Genomic DNA, 14,385 nt, shown 5'->3' with positions numbered 1-14,385 from the left:
CCGCCTCCCGAGTTCACGCCATTCTCCTGCCTCAGCCTCCCAAGTAGCTGGGACTACAGGCGCCTACCACCACGCCCAGCTAATTTTTGTATTTTTAGTAGAGATGGGGTTTCACCATGTTAGCCAGGATGGTCTGAAGTTACCTCATTCTTAATACCAGTTTTAAGTGGAATTTATAACTAGAACAGTGATGCTGTTATGTTAAGATGAGGACTGATCACCTTCACTTGCTTGCCTATTGATGTAGCTGAACTCTTGGCTAGAAAAAAGAAGGGGCTTCCTCTTTCCCCTTCAATGGCCCATTTCTGAATATTCCAAACTCAGAGACTCAGGGACCACAACAAGGAAATTGAACAGCTTTTATTTTGCTCAAGTTAATATTACATGATAAACTCAGAGTATTATTGTGAAAACACTGATTAGACACTATTTGCTTATTTTGCACAACCCTCCATGAACTTTGATGTTTACCACAAAGGACTTTACTAAACTAGCTTCCAGTTAGTACACTGAAATTCAAAGTCATGCTCATAACTGTTAATGAAAGCAGATTCAAAGCAACACCACCACCACTGAAGTATTTCTAGTTATTTAAGATTGGAACTACCAAGCATGTGGCTCATGGTCAGTGTAATTCTAATCTCACGGATATCCTCTGTTGGGGGAGAAGGTAAGTTCAAAACAGACCTGAATATTTAGTTCCTTTTTCAGATACATTTATCGGTTTTTGTGTGTATGCTTACATATTTTTAAATGAATAAATGGATGAAAATATTTTAAATGAGTTATAATATTAATCTATTTTATGGAAATACTTTCTAACATGCAATTAGCAGGAAAATAGAATAAAATTAGTTCTCTCCATAATCTAAGTTGCAAAGGTAAATGGCCACCAAATAGAGAATGTAAAGAGGAATTAAATGAGGGAAAACCTGCTATACTAACGGTGGCAAGGTGAAGTATTGGTGTAATTCTGCATACACTCTGCAATGCCACTAACTAGAACAATCAATCTCAAAAAGATTTGGCCACCTTCAAAATGCTTTTTGGATTTTATTTTCCTAGATTTGATCATTTAAATTTTAAAGGTCATTAAAATGGAGGAATTCCCATTTCAGTCGAATTATCCTTCAACAGAGGGAAATATATTTTACTGAAACAATAGAAAATATCATTTATATATAAACCAGTGAACTGTCAAGAAATTGCTTCTTCTGGGCTCTTAAATGTTGAGAATGAAGTAATGTATCACCTCTTTATTAATACTACAAACTGCTTCTTATGATATTTTATAAACGGTCCCATTTTATTTCATGTTGAAATTAAGACCACCATGTCAAAGGAATTGCAAACAAAATCTCTACCAAGGTCTAGGATACTAATTAAACTATGTCTGTACTTGGAGTTTCGATCATTATGCTTTACCCTTTGATTTCCAAAAAGTTTTTACTTTACTGTTTTGCTGTTTCCTAATGTTTCCAGACCTTTGAAGTTTTATTTGAACAGTTTCTCTTCAGTCCTGACATAACAGAACAACATGAACAATAACATGCTTTCCTTTAAATATTTGCCCTTAGAAATGTTGCAAAATATTATTTCTATTGCTTGAAATTCATTTTTTTTTTTTGAGATGGACTTTCACTCTTGTTTCCCAGGCTGGAGTGCAATGGTGTGATTTCGGCTCACCACAACTTCCATCTCCTGGGTTCAAGCAATTCTCCTGCGTCAGCCTCCCAAGTGGCTAGGATTACAGGCATGCATCACCACGCCTGGCTAATTTTGTATTTTTAGTAGAGATGGGGTTTCTCCATGTTGGTCAGGCTGGTCTCGAACTCCCGACCTCAGGTGATCTGCCCGCCTCGGCCTCCCACAGTGTTGGGATTGCAGGCATAAGCCACCATGCCTGGCCCTTGAAATTCATTTTATTTTGTTTTCACTTTTAGTGCTGAGTTGTAATCACAGGAGTGCGATTGTACGAGTGTATTTGATTTTTCTTAAGTCTGTGTTTATGGTATTTATTAAGTGGCTTATACACCTATTACACATGGCATTACATGAGGATTTCTAAATAGGGGGGTAGCAGAGGAAGATAAGTGAAAAATATGAGAGAAATATGTAGAATTTTGACAATTCCTAACCCTCCTCCCACCAAAAAAATGTTCAAGCTTCAATGCAGTCTCTGGGAGAAACTTCAGTGAAATTCTATCTAAAGGTTGCCTAGATGTTAAATGATCTGTAAGTGTGTGTTACACTGTCATTTAGGTGTCTACTGAGAGACCTGCCAAACAGCAAAAACAACACACTGAAGCAACACATTTGTATACATAGAAAGCTGCATGCTTCCAGTAGCAAAATATTTATCAAGCACTATGTTGTGCTTCATGTAGCAAAGAAGCTGGAAGAAAATAACAACCCTAACCACACCTCACTGCAACTTACAGTGTCCTAAAGAAAAGCAAAATGTAAATAGGCAAATAAATTGCAAGGCTATATATAGGTGACTGTGAGTGTGTGTGTGTGTGTGTGTGTGTGTGTATAAACAGTCATGCATCACTTAATGATAGGGACACGTTCTGAGAAGTGCGTCCTTAGGCGATTTCCTTCTTATTCAAACATTATAGAGTGGACTTACACAAACCTAGGTTTTATAGCCTACTACGTAACTAGGCCATATGGTATAGCCTGTCGCTCCTAGGCTGCAAACCTGTACAGCATGTTACTGTACTGAATACTGTGGGCAACTGTAGCACAATTGTAAGTATATGTTTATCTCAATATAGAAAAGTACAATAAATATACAGTATAAAATATTAAAAACGGCAGACTTGTATAGGGCTTTTACTATGAATAGGGTGTGCAGGACTGAAAGTTGCTCTCAGTAAGTCATTACATGAGTGGTGAGTGAATGTGATGGCTTAGAACATCACCATACACTACTAGAGGTGGTATAAACACTGTATACTTAGGCTAAACTAATTTATTTTATTTATTTATTTACTTCAATAGTTTTGGGGGAGCAGGTGGTTTTTGGTTACATGGATAAGTTCTTCAGTGCTAATTACTGAGCTTTTGATGCACCCAGGATAGACTAAATTTATTTTAAACTTTTCTTCGATAATAAATTAACCTTAGCTTATGTTAACATTTTTACTTCATCAACTTTAATTTTTGTGTCTTTTGAGATAATATTTAGCTTAAAAAACATCGTAGAGATGTACAAAAGATTTTTTCTTTCTGTTCTTGTGCTATAAGCTTTTATCTTTTAAATATCTTATTTATTTACTTTTTAAACCTTTTTGTTAAAAACAGACACAAACACACACATTAACCTCGGCCTACAAAGGGTCAGGATCATCAGTATCACTGTCTTCTTCCCCGCTCTTGTCCCACTAGAAGGTCTTCACGGCAGTAACACGCATGGAGCTGTCCTCTCCTATGATAACAAAGGTTTCTTCTAGAATAGTTCCTGAAGGACCTGCCTCAGGAAACATTAACTGTTTTACAGTTAATTTTTTTAATCAATAGAAGAAGTTAACTATAAAATACTGATAACAATTATACTATATGAAATACATTAACCAGTAACACTTCTATATTATCATCATCAAGTATTACGTACTGTACAAAATTGTGTGTGGCATATTTTTATGTGACTGGCAATGCTGTAGGTTTGTTTACCCCCGGCATTGCCACAAACATGTGAGTAATATATTGCACTGCAATGTTACAATGGCTATTAGGTGATAGGAATTTTTCAGCTACACTATAATCTTATGGGTCCACTGTCATATAAGTGATCAGTCATTGACCAAAATGTCATTACGTGGTGAATAACTGTATGACTGTATATATATATTTATATATATATATGTGTGTGTGTGTCTGTGTGTGTGTGTGTATATATATATATCCCAGAAGAAATATATTCACAATATTCTATCAAAATATTGAGACAATAAAAATTATTTTCTACTTTTGAAATTGGTGGTTGTGTAAAGGAGGCTTGCAAGAAGACATTAACACTCCTAGCTAGCACCATTGCAGATATGCACAATGAATACTTGATGAATGTCATAGAATTCGTTCTGAAGCATAGGTACAATATAACTGGGTGATGAAAACCAAGTTATTCTGGATAGCAAAGAATATGTAGGTACAAATGTATGAAAATAAACTACTATAATTTTGGAGGAGTGAAGGATAATTGAAAGAGTTATGGTAGGTTAATACTATCAAGACGGGAGTCTTTCCCTCAATACCTTTACCAAAACTATCTAATGTCAAATTTTAAACAGTTAGATAATCAATTTCAGGTTTCACAAGGTGAAAATATTTCAAATATTGTGCAACATTAAACATTACTTCTAGATAGATGAAAAAGAGAAATTTCTCTTGATTTGTCAGCTTAATTTCTGCACACATCTTCCAAATAAGGTGAAAAATAAAATTATTTCTTATGCAGCAGTACTATATTGCAAAAATATCTTGACATAAAAGCAAAGAGCAGTATTATATTGAGGAAATATCTTGAGCTAAATACGTACTCAAAGATAAAGCATATCAAACCCATAGAACGTACAACATCAAGAGTGAACCCCAACATAAACTATGAACTTTGGGTGGTAATTATATTGACAGTGAGGGAGGTTATGCATGTGGTAGGGAAGAGGAAGTGGTATATAGGAAATCTCTACCTTCCACTCAATCTTGCTGTGAAAAACCTGTAAATAAAGTATAAAGTCTAATAAAAAATATGTGTGTGTATATATGCATGTGTACACAAAAAAAGAGTAAAAAGTATGAAGATTTCACCCATTTTCTACATTGTTTTAATATATCTTGCACCATAGTGCGTATGGATGTATTTATACATATATACAGTAGTCCTTTAGCATCCTCAAGGAATTGGTTCCAGGACGCTACCCACCCCCAGCAGATACCAAAATCCAAGGATACTCAAGTGTCTAAGAGAGAATGGTGTAGTATTTGTACATAACCTGTGCATATCCTCCCATACAATTTATTTTATTTTATTTTAATTTTTTTTGAGGTGGAGTCTTGCTCTGTCACCCCCAGGCTCGAGTTTAGTGGCATGATCTCGGCTCACTGCAACCTCCCCCTCCTGGGTTCAAGTGATTCTTGTGCCTCAGCCTCCCAGGTAGCTGGGATTACAGGCGTGCACCACCACACCTGGCTATTTTTTGTATTTTTAGTAGAGATGGGGTTTCACCATGTTGGCCAGGCTGGTCTCAAATTCCTGACCTCAAGTGACCCACCCACCTCAGCCTCCCAAAGTGCTGGGATTACAGGCATGAGCTACCACACTCAGCCCTCTCACACAATTTAAGGAATCTCTAGAGTATTTATAATACCTAATACAACGTAAATGCTGTAAAAATAGTTGTTATATTGTATTTTTAATTGCATTATTTTTATTGTTTTATTATCTTTATTGTTTTTTTCAAATATTTTTGATCTGCAGTTGGTTGAATCAGAGGAAGTGAAACGAGTGGGGCTGACTGTATATATATATATATATATATATATGTATATATATGTGCGTGTGTGTGTGTTCACAAGTATAAATATATAAATACAAATATACAAATACATATTTGTATATACAACATTAACCAGAATTTAGCTCTAACTTTATCTTGATTGAGTTGTTCTTAGTGATTTTCTTATATTCCCTAAATTATTTCCACTGAAACTATATTAACTTTGTAACCAGCAAATATTCAAAATGATATTAATAAACAAAAAACAAAACTACATATCCAACACCTTTACTGCACCAGAAAAAAAAAATAGGACAGAGTTTCTGGCAGAGACACCTATGGCAGTCAATGAGAATAGAGAAAATAAGTAAATTGAGAGCTAAGAACAACCCTATCACTTCTCTACTGTATACTATGTAGATCAGGAAGATTTGCTACTCTTACAATCTGTCTTCATTCTTAAATTGTTGTGTGTGGGTTTTCTTCTTGAAGACATTGCAGGAGAGTTCATATTTCATATCACTCCAAAATATAAATTTTATATTCATTAACAATTACCTCCTCAAATACTCATGTACTCCTAGTTAGTGATGTCTTTTCATTCCTAATTTGTACACTGGAAAGCATTTAAGCTAAAGGCATTTAAGCTAAATGAAAGAAAAACACTATAAGTGAGATGATTAAAATATAATCTAGTGATTTATTTATGTAACTTATTATGTAATTCTTCAGTTTTATGTTATTTTCCCAGCAACATTTTGTGATTTTCCAAAAATAAACCATGGAATTCTATATGATGAAGAAAAATATAAGCCATTTTCCCAGGTTCCTACAGGGGAAGTTTTCTATTACTCCTGTGAATATAATTTTGTGTCTCCTCCAAAATCCTTTTGGACTCGCATAACATGCACAGAAGAAGGATGGTCACCAACACCAAAGTGTCTCAGTGAGTAAATGCTCTGTTCATTAAATGGATGTCATTCAGTGAATAGAGAAGGATATGCCAGACAAGATCATAAGGTCTTGATAATCACAGGGACAGTGACCAAAGGAGCTGGAAAGATGGGAGATGTAGTCCCCCTATTTTGAGATGCCTCCTATAAGAATCGATGAAGAATAAATATGTCAACTGTCTTGTGTTACCTGGAAATGCTCTACATGTTGAAATATATTAATTTTTTTAAACTGATCTTTAATATATTTGACTGCTAATATTTCTTTACTAATATTCATTTCGCAGCAGCCTGATCAAAGTTTTCCTTTTAAATGTCATTTTTATACATATTCTGTTTTGAATTTACCATTCTTTCGCATATTGAAAGGAGGTTTAGCATTTTCACTTTTATATTTCAATAAATAATTTCTTTGGTCCTTCACAGTGTAGCTATATTAATTCTCCAATAAATGTAGAGAGCAGACTCCAATGATAACAGCTGTATTAAAAGAAAAAAAATTGGGAGACAGATACATGAGGCAAAAAAGGAGATAGCAATGATCTTTCTCCTAAGAAACATTTATGAGAGTTAAGAGAGAAATAGATATATGAAGAGGTTCTTTTGTCCCTAAAAGGTTGACAAACTAAAATATTTCATTATAAAAACCATAGAGCAAGAAAATGAAATATTTTCTTCTATATATACATATAAAAGAACCAAATATATTTCATCATATATATAGTAGCATGAGTTAACTTCTTTTGAAAATGCTTATATTTGATTTCAGCTTTGAAAGCTTTCCTTTTAAGTTTTTTTGTTCGTTTGTTTGTTTGGTTTTGTTTTGTTTTTGAGCCATCTCAACTCACTGCTACCTCTGCCTTCTGGGTTCAAGTGATTCTCCTGTCTCAGCCTCCAGAGTAGCTGGAATTACAAGTGCGCACCACTATGCCCGCTAATTTTTGTATTTTTAGTAGAAACAGGGTTTCACCATGTTGGCCAGGCTGGTCTCGAACTCCTGGCCTCAAGTGATCCACTCGCTTCAGCCTCCCAAAGCGCAGGGATTACCAGAGTGAGCCACTTCACCCGGTTTATTAAAATATTTTAAAATGCAGTTGTACTTTTTCTTTGCTACTTCCATCTTGTATATTAATCCGTTTTTGGTCCTTAGGACTGTGTTTCTTTCCTTTTGTGGAAAATGGTCATTCTGAATCTTCAGGACAAACACATCTGGAAGGTGATACTGTACAAATTATTTGCAACACAGGATACAGACTTCAAAAAAATGAGAACAACATTTCATGTGTAGAACGGGGCTGGTCCACTCCTCCCAAATGCAGGTCCACTGGTAAGTACAATGCTGTTCTCTCATATGCTGTTATCTATTATAAAGTTTAAGGGAAATAAATCTTTTTTACAGGTTAAATATAGGTTTTACCACATACTTTTATCATTATTCATTTGATTTTCAGTTCCAATTGTGTCCAAGTGGATGTTGAATAACATAGTTTGCCTACCTATATAAATCAAATGTTCTCAAAGTGTGGTCGCTAAACCGGTAGCATCATCATCTTCTTGGAGATTGTTTGAAATGAAAATACAATTCCATAAGCTCATTCTAGACACACGGAATCAAAAATGTCGAAATAGAACCCTGAATCTGTTTTACCAACCCCTCCAGGGAATTCTATGCACACTTCTGTGTGAGAAGCATTGCTATAGTCTATTATCACTACACATGGACCTGAAACTCTCTGATGAATTTTGCATTGTTCAGCATAGTATCCTTAATCATTGGCAATTAAATTATCTGAAGTTATTTTTATTATTATAGACTTATTTTCTTTTATTTTTCCACATCTCCAATTTAGAGCCTTTGATTAACCATTCTTCTTCTCTACTAACTTGGGTAATTTTCAGAATGTGTTTTTAAATCTTTGCTTATTCACTAAGAAAATGCCTATTTGTGTTTATTTTTAAGAGGCTAAAATGTATAAGCAGGATGATTGCAAACAAAAATCTGGTATCACATAATCTATTTATGCTGACTTTTTGCATTTTATAAATTAATGTTAAATAAATAGAACTGGTAATATTTGTTCTACTCAAACTCAAAGAGAGATATCCAGGAAAACTTTCGTTTACACTGGCTTCCAGAAGGGAAAAATAAAGGTCTATCAGTGTTCTAGCGAAGGATGAAGAAGAAATTTAAAACATCAAAGCTTGTACCTGACAAAAAATAGTTTCATGTCTTTTCCTCAATATTACATTTAAATTTATTAAAATCAACAAAATATTTGATGAGATTGTCTACTTATTTTAAATTCGTCTTGAAATATATTTGTAACTGTATTAGTTGATTTGCTACTCAAAATGAACACTAGGTGGAACCACTTCTTTTTTTCTATTCAGACGCTTCCTGTGTGAATCCGCCCACAGTACAAAATGCTCATATACTGTCGAGACAGATGAGTAAATATCCATCTGGTGAGAGAGTACGTTATCAATGTAGGAGCCCTTATGAAATGTTTGGGGATGAAGAAGTGATGTGTTTAAATGGATACTGGACAGAACCACCTCAATGCAAAGGTAGAGTATTATATTTCTTTTAACATTTTGGGGGAGTATAGCAGGGTTAAAATATGTTGATTTAAATAAAATGAAGTCATTTTTATTAATAGATTTTTCAAATGCAAATAAAATGATTGATGGTGCTTAAAAGTCAATTCTTCCTGTGAACAGAACACAAGTAATAGGGTATATTATTTTTGAGAAAGATTCGACCAAATTAAAAGAGTTGGAACCTGAAAAAAAATACTTTTTAAGCATTACAACACTTAGTTCCTTCTCAGGAATACGTGTAATAAAAGATACATTATGTGCATTTGACAGCCATAAGTGATGTGCATTCTAAGATATGGAATAGGCAGTTGAAGAGAGATCATAGATTGTGATATAAATGTGGGCATCTTCAGTATATGGATTATATTTAAAGGTGTGTGACTGACTGTATTTATAAAAAGAAGTCCGAGCACATAGTCCTGGGTCATTCTAATATATAGAGATGGAGTAAGGGAAACCAGAAAAGGAAATTGTATCTTACTCACCTTTATGTTTTAAAATTAATGTTGTCCTGTGTTTTTTTTTTCACTATGTTACTTAGACTCTACCTACGTTTATTATTGAAGTGAGTTTTTGTAGACAGCATATAGTTGGGTCTTGTTTACATATCCATTCATCCTTTCATGGCCTGTTAACTGGTGCACTTGGACCAATTACACTTAACATAATTATTGATATATAGGACTTAAACCTCTGTCATTTATTTGTTTCTGTCTGTTCCCACTGGGTTTCAGTCCTATTTCCCTATTCCTCCATTCCCTGTAGGGAAAATTATTAAGGAGATTAATTTTGATTCATATGTATTGTTTTCCATTGTATCTCTTTGCATAGCTTTTCTCCTCCTTTTAAAAAGTTGTTGCTCTAGCTAATACTATATATATGTAATAATATATTACTGTCTACTGGCACTGACATTTAAATCAACAACTGGAATATGGAAAGCTTACTTTCATGTAGATCCATTTATACTCTCCACATTGTAAGTATAAATGCCAGTCGTATTTTCTCTGCATGCATTGAGCACCATATTAAACTCATTTGCTTCAAGTATCAAACATAATTGAAAAAACTTATGAGGAAAAAGATATCGTGTTATATTGACTCCTCTTTTTATCCATTATATCGTTCTATTTTTTCAGGATCCTAAAGTCTCAAGCTCTTTCTTTTATCTGTTTTATTTTAATTTGAAGAATTCCTTTAGTTAATCTTTAGGCATAGGTCTACTGGAGACATATTCTCTTGGTTTCCCTTTCTCTGAGAATGTCTATATTTACCCCTTTACTTGTAAAAGATCGTGTCACTGGATATAAAATTTGGAGTTGACAGTTCTTTGAACACTTGAAAACTGTGCCACATGGTTATAGATTAAAAACTTGCCATCATTTGAATTGTTGATCCCCTCAAGGAAATGCATAGTTTTTGTCTAGTTGCTTTCAAGGTATTTTTTTCTTTTTTTAAAGTAGTTTTATTTTAATGTATATTGGTATAAATTCCAATGTTTTTATCCTCTTTGGAGTTCACTCAGCTTCTTAAATATAAGTTTATGCCTTATGGTCAAAATGGGAAGTTTTCAGGCATCCTTTTATTTATTCATTTTTCCAGCCCAATATCCTTTCTCTTCTTTTTCTGCATCTGCATTATTTGTTGTTGTATTTTTCTGAATGTCTCAGTTCAGTTTTTTGTTTTCAGTCTATTTTCAGAGTGGGTAATTTATATTGCTGTATGTTCAAGTTCATGGATTTGTCTGTCAGCTCCCCATGTATTATTAAGTATATTCAGTGTTTTAAAAAAAATTTTTGTCATACTTTTCCATTTTATAATTCCTACGGGATTTTTAAGAACCATCATCAATTTCAAAACCCGTGTCCTCATAGTGTTACTCCAAAGAATGTTGAATATGAAATAAGAAACTTTCTTTGTCATAGTTTTCTATGTTTAGCATGTATTCATTCGGAAAGATATTTCTTAATCCTGATCTACCATAAGCAGCAATATTTGTTAATGTTTTATGTGTTCTTTCAGTAAGGAGAAAAGAACTTAAATATATTACTTTCAGTTTAAAGGGTTAAAATTTCTTCCAGGACTCATTTCTTTTACCAGAAATCACAAAACTGTTGATATTATATAAAGTGCTGTGTTTGTATTTGCCTTATTTGAACTTGTATTTTGATTTGCTCTCACAATAAATCAAGTGATGAAATGATGTTTTTTAGATTCTACGGGAGAATGTGGGCCCCCTCCACCTATTGACAATGGGGACATTACTTCATTCCCGTTGTCAGTATATGCTCCAGCTTCATCAGTTGAGTACCAATGCCAGAACTTGTATGAACTTGAGGGTAACAAGCGAATAACATGTAGAAATGGACAATGGTCAGAACCACCAAAATGCTTACGTAAGTACTTTAATATTCACGTGGCTGGAAATATCAGTGTGATGAGTCTGATATTTTGCTGTTGGTAACAAAATAATCACAGATTATTGAACAACCATTCTGCTGAATGCCTGCCTACCAAAAATTTCTTTTAGAAAGTAAAGTTTAGAAATTTTTCTCTTTAGGGCTGGGTGCGGTGGCTCACACCTGTAATCCCAGCACTTTGGGAGGCCGAGGCGGGCAGATCACGAGGTCAGGAGATTGAGACCATCCTGGCTAACACGGTGAAACCCCGTCTCTACTAAAAATACAAAATAATAATAATAACCGGCATGGTGACGGGCACCTGTAGTCCCAGCTAGTCGGGAGTCTGAGGCAGGAAAATGGCGGGAACCCGGGAGGCGGAGGTTGCAGTGAGCCGAGTTCGCGCCACTGCACTCCAGCCTGGGTGACAGAGCGAGACTCCGTCTCAATAAAAACAACACAAAAAAAGTAATTTTTCTCTTTATATTTATATTTTATTTGAAAGAATTTAGTTGATAAATAAAAATATACTTTCATGTTTGACAATATGCTGTTTTGATATATTTATGCTACAATGATTACCACAAATTAATTAGCACATTCTTCATCACCTATGCTTACCATTGGGTGTAGGTGGGTGTGTGAGTATGTGTGTGTGTGTTTATGGTGAGGACACTTAAAATCTGCTTTCTTACCAATTTTCAGATAAACAATACAATATTATTAGCTCTAAATATCACTAGATCTCTATGTTTGATTCCAAGTTCTTATTCATATTATAGCTGAAAGTTTGTACTCTTTGACCAATATCTTAATCAAACAAAAGCAGCAATGATAAGTTCTAAAATGCAGGGATCCTAAAATGACAACTGATGTAATGAATCATTGATAATACACCCCTAATTCTCATACATTAAACATAGAACCTCATTTTCACATCGATTACCATTTTAAGTTTATTTAAATCAATATGATGTTTTTACATAGTCTGTTTGGACAGTGTTTTGAGAAATAATTCCTGAACCATCATATAACACTCTACTTGAAAACCTGAAAGTCTATGAAGATTTGCATACTACTTAATGTTTTATGTTTACTGTTTTTTATTTTCAGATCCGTGTGTAATATCCCGAGAAATTATGGAAAAGTGTAACATAGCATTAAGGTGGACAGCCAAACAGAAACTTTATTCGAGAACAGGTGAAACAGTTGAATTTGTGTGTAAACATGGATATCGTCTTTCACCAAGTTCTCACACATTGCGAACAACATGTTGGGATGGGAAACTGGAGTATCCAACTTGTGTAAAAAGATAGAATCAATCATAAAATGCACACCTTTATTCAGAACTTTAGTATTAAATCAGTTCTTAATTTCATTTTTTTAAGTATTGTTTTACTCCTTTTTATTCATACGTAAAATTTTGGATTAATCTGTGAAAATGTAATTATAAGCCGAGACCGGTGGCTCTCTTCTTAATAGCACCATATTAAAACTTGGAAAACTAACCGTTGTGTCCAGTTCATAAAATGTTTGTGGCAAGAAATTAGATGCAATTTTTCAGACTTTATTTCTGTTCATCACTCTTAAATCTCTCAAAGCTTTCTCCATAGCTTCGGAGGCTCATTGTTTTACAGTAAATGGAAAACATATCATTGTCTCTAATTTCAAAATTATATCACTTTACAAAGATGTAAAAACCAAGGCAAGTCTTAACTCATGTGGGTAATGAGATATAAGTAATTACTATTTATCAATACATAAATGGACCAAAAGTGATATCAATACATTAATGCACCAAAACTGATGAAATGTAGATACTTCTACAAGATGTCAATCTAGCACACATGATAATGCAAACTAATCATAAAGAAGAATTAAAACGTAATTGGGTATATAAATATTACAACATAAACATACAAAAAATAAAAATACAGTATCAGTTATAACATGCTCACTTGCATGCACTCACTTGCAAACACAGAAACACGATACTCTTGCCCTGATTTAATGTTTATAGAAAAAATATTGCCAGGAAATTCAAAACTATAGATAAATGTGTGTGTATATATATATATTTATATGTATATGTATGTGTGTGTGTGTATGTGTGTGCATGTGTGTGTGTGTTTAGAGATAGTCGGGGTAAAAGTTATGGTTTAATTCTTTTGTATATATCAGTATCCTCTGATTTTTCTACCTTTAACATGTATCACTTTGGAAACAAAAGCACAACTTATTTTAAAATAATGATGTCTAACAAGCAAGGCGGTGCATGTTGAGAATGATAAAGATTTCATCAGTAATGATCTTAACATCAAATAGCCTCTTAAGTATTTTTGGAGTAGAAGAGTTTTGGAAATTTCAATAGTAAGGTTCTGAAATGTAATTTTTATATTCATTCTTTTTAATTAGCACTAGTTAGGTAAAATCATTTTTGATTAGGAACATTTTAAACTCATAAAGAAGGTGAAGCCATTATGTGAAAAATAAAGATATCAATAATACAACACAAATATTATTTAATGATACCTTATTACTTCTTACCGTATAAAATCAGGTGGCTTATATACTCAGGCTGTCCCCTTGTTAGTGATCCTGATTTAGATAAATTGCTTGAGTTGAGGAAAGCCAGATTTCAAAAATCTAAAGGACATTTGTTATAATTAGCAAGTTATGTTGATAGAAATGTTAACACTTAGGAATATACGTTTATTCCTAAATTGTTTTAGTACATTTGGGCCACTATAAGAAATTACCATAAACTGGCTAGTTTATAAAAAATAGAAATTTATTTCATACAGTTTTAGAGGCTGAGATTTTCCAGCTTAAGATACTAACTGATTTGATGTCTTGTAAGGGCTTGTGCCTTCCTACTATGTCCTTACAATGTGGAAGGGGCAAGGGAGTTCCATGACTCTTCTTTGTAAA

At 33.7% G+C, this 14,385-nt stretch overlaps 1 protein-coding gene across 4 annotated transcripts in view; it reads left to right on the top strand.

Annotated features, from left to right (window-relative positions):
• The first annotated feature begins 469 nt into the window (after nucleotides 1–469).
• CFHR4 (complement factor H related 4) overlaps nucleotides 470–14,385 on the top strand; it is a 41,738-nt gene continuing 27,822 nt past the window's right edge. Inside the window, exons 1-6 of one of the 4 annotated variants that reach the window (XM_024350741.3) lie at nucleotides 503–670; nucleotides 6,253–6,447; nucleotides 7,605–7,781; nucleotides 8,846–9,022; nucleotides 11,269–11,451; nucleotides 12,568–12,962. In XM_024350741.3, the coding sequence (XP_024206509.2) occupies nucleotides 613–670; nucleotides 6,253–6,447; nucleotides 7,605–7,781; nucleotides 8,846–9,022; nucleotides 11,269–11,451; nucleotides 12,568–12,770 (993 nt within the window). In that variant the 5' untranslated portion in view covers nucleotides 503–612 and the 3' untranslated portion in view covers nucleotides 12,771–12,962. Of the gene's footprint in view, nucleotides 671–6,252; nucleotides 6,448–7,604; nucleotides 7,782–8,845; nucleotides 9,023–11,268; nucleotides 11,452–12,567; nucleotides 12,963–14,385 lie in introns of those variants that run through there. The other 3 variants (XM_024350745.2, XM_054657000.1, XM_054657002.2) reach the window with 3 other exon arrangements.

This window comes from Pan troglodytes, chromosome 1 (assembly GCF_028858775.2).
Source record: "Pan troglodytes isolate AG18354 chromosome 1, NHGRI_mPanTro3-v2.0_pri, whole genome shotgun sequence".
Classification (NCBI taxonomy): Eukaryota; Metazoa; Chordata; class Mammalia; order Primates; family Hominidae; genus Pan; species Pan troglodytes.
This window is presented reverse-complemented; position numbering and strand designations above follow the sequence as displayed.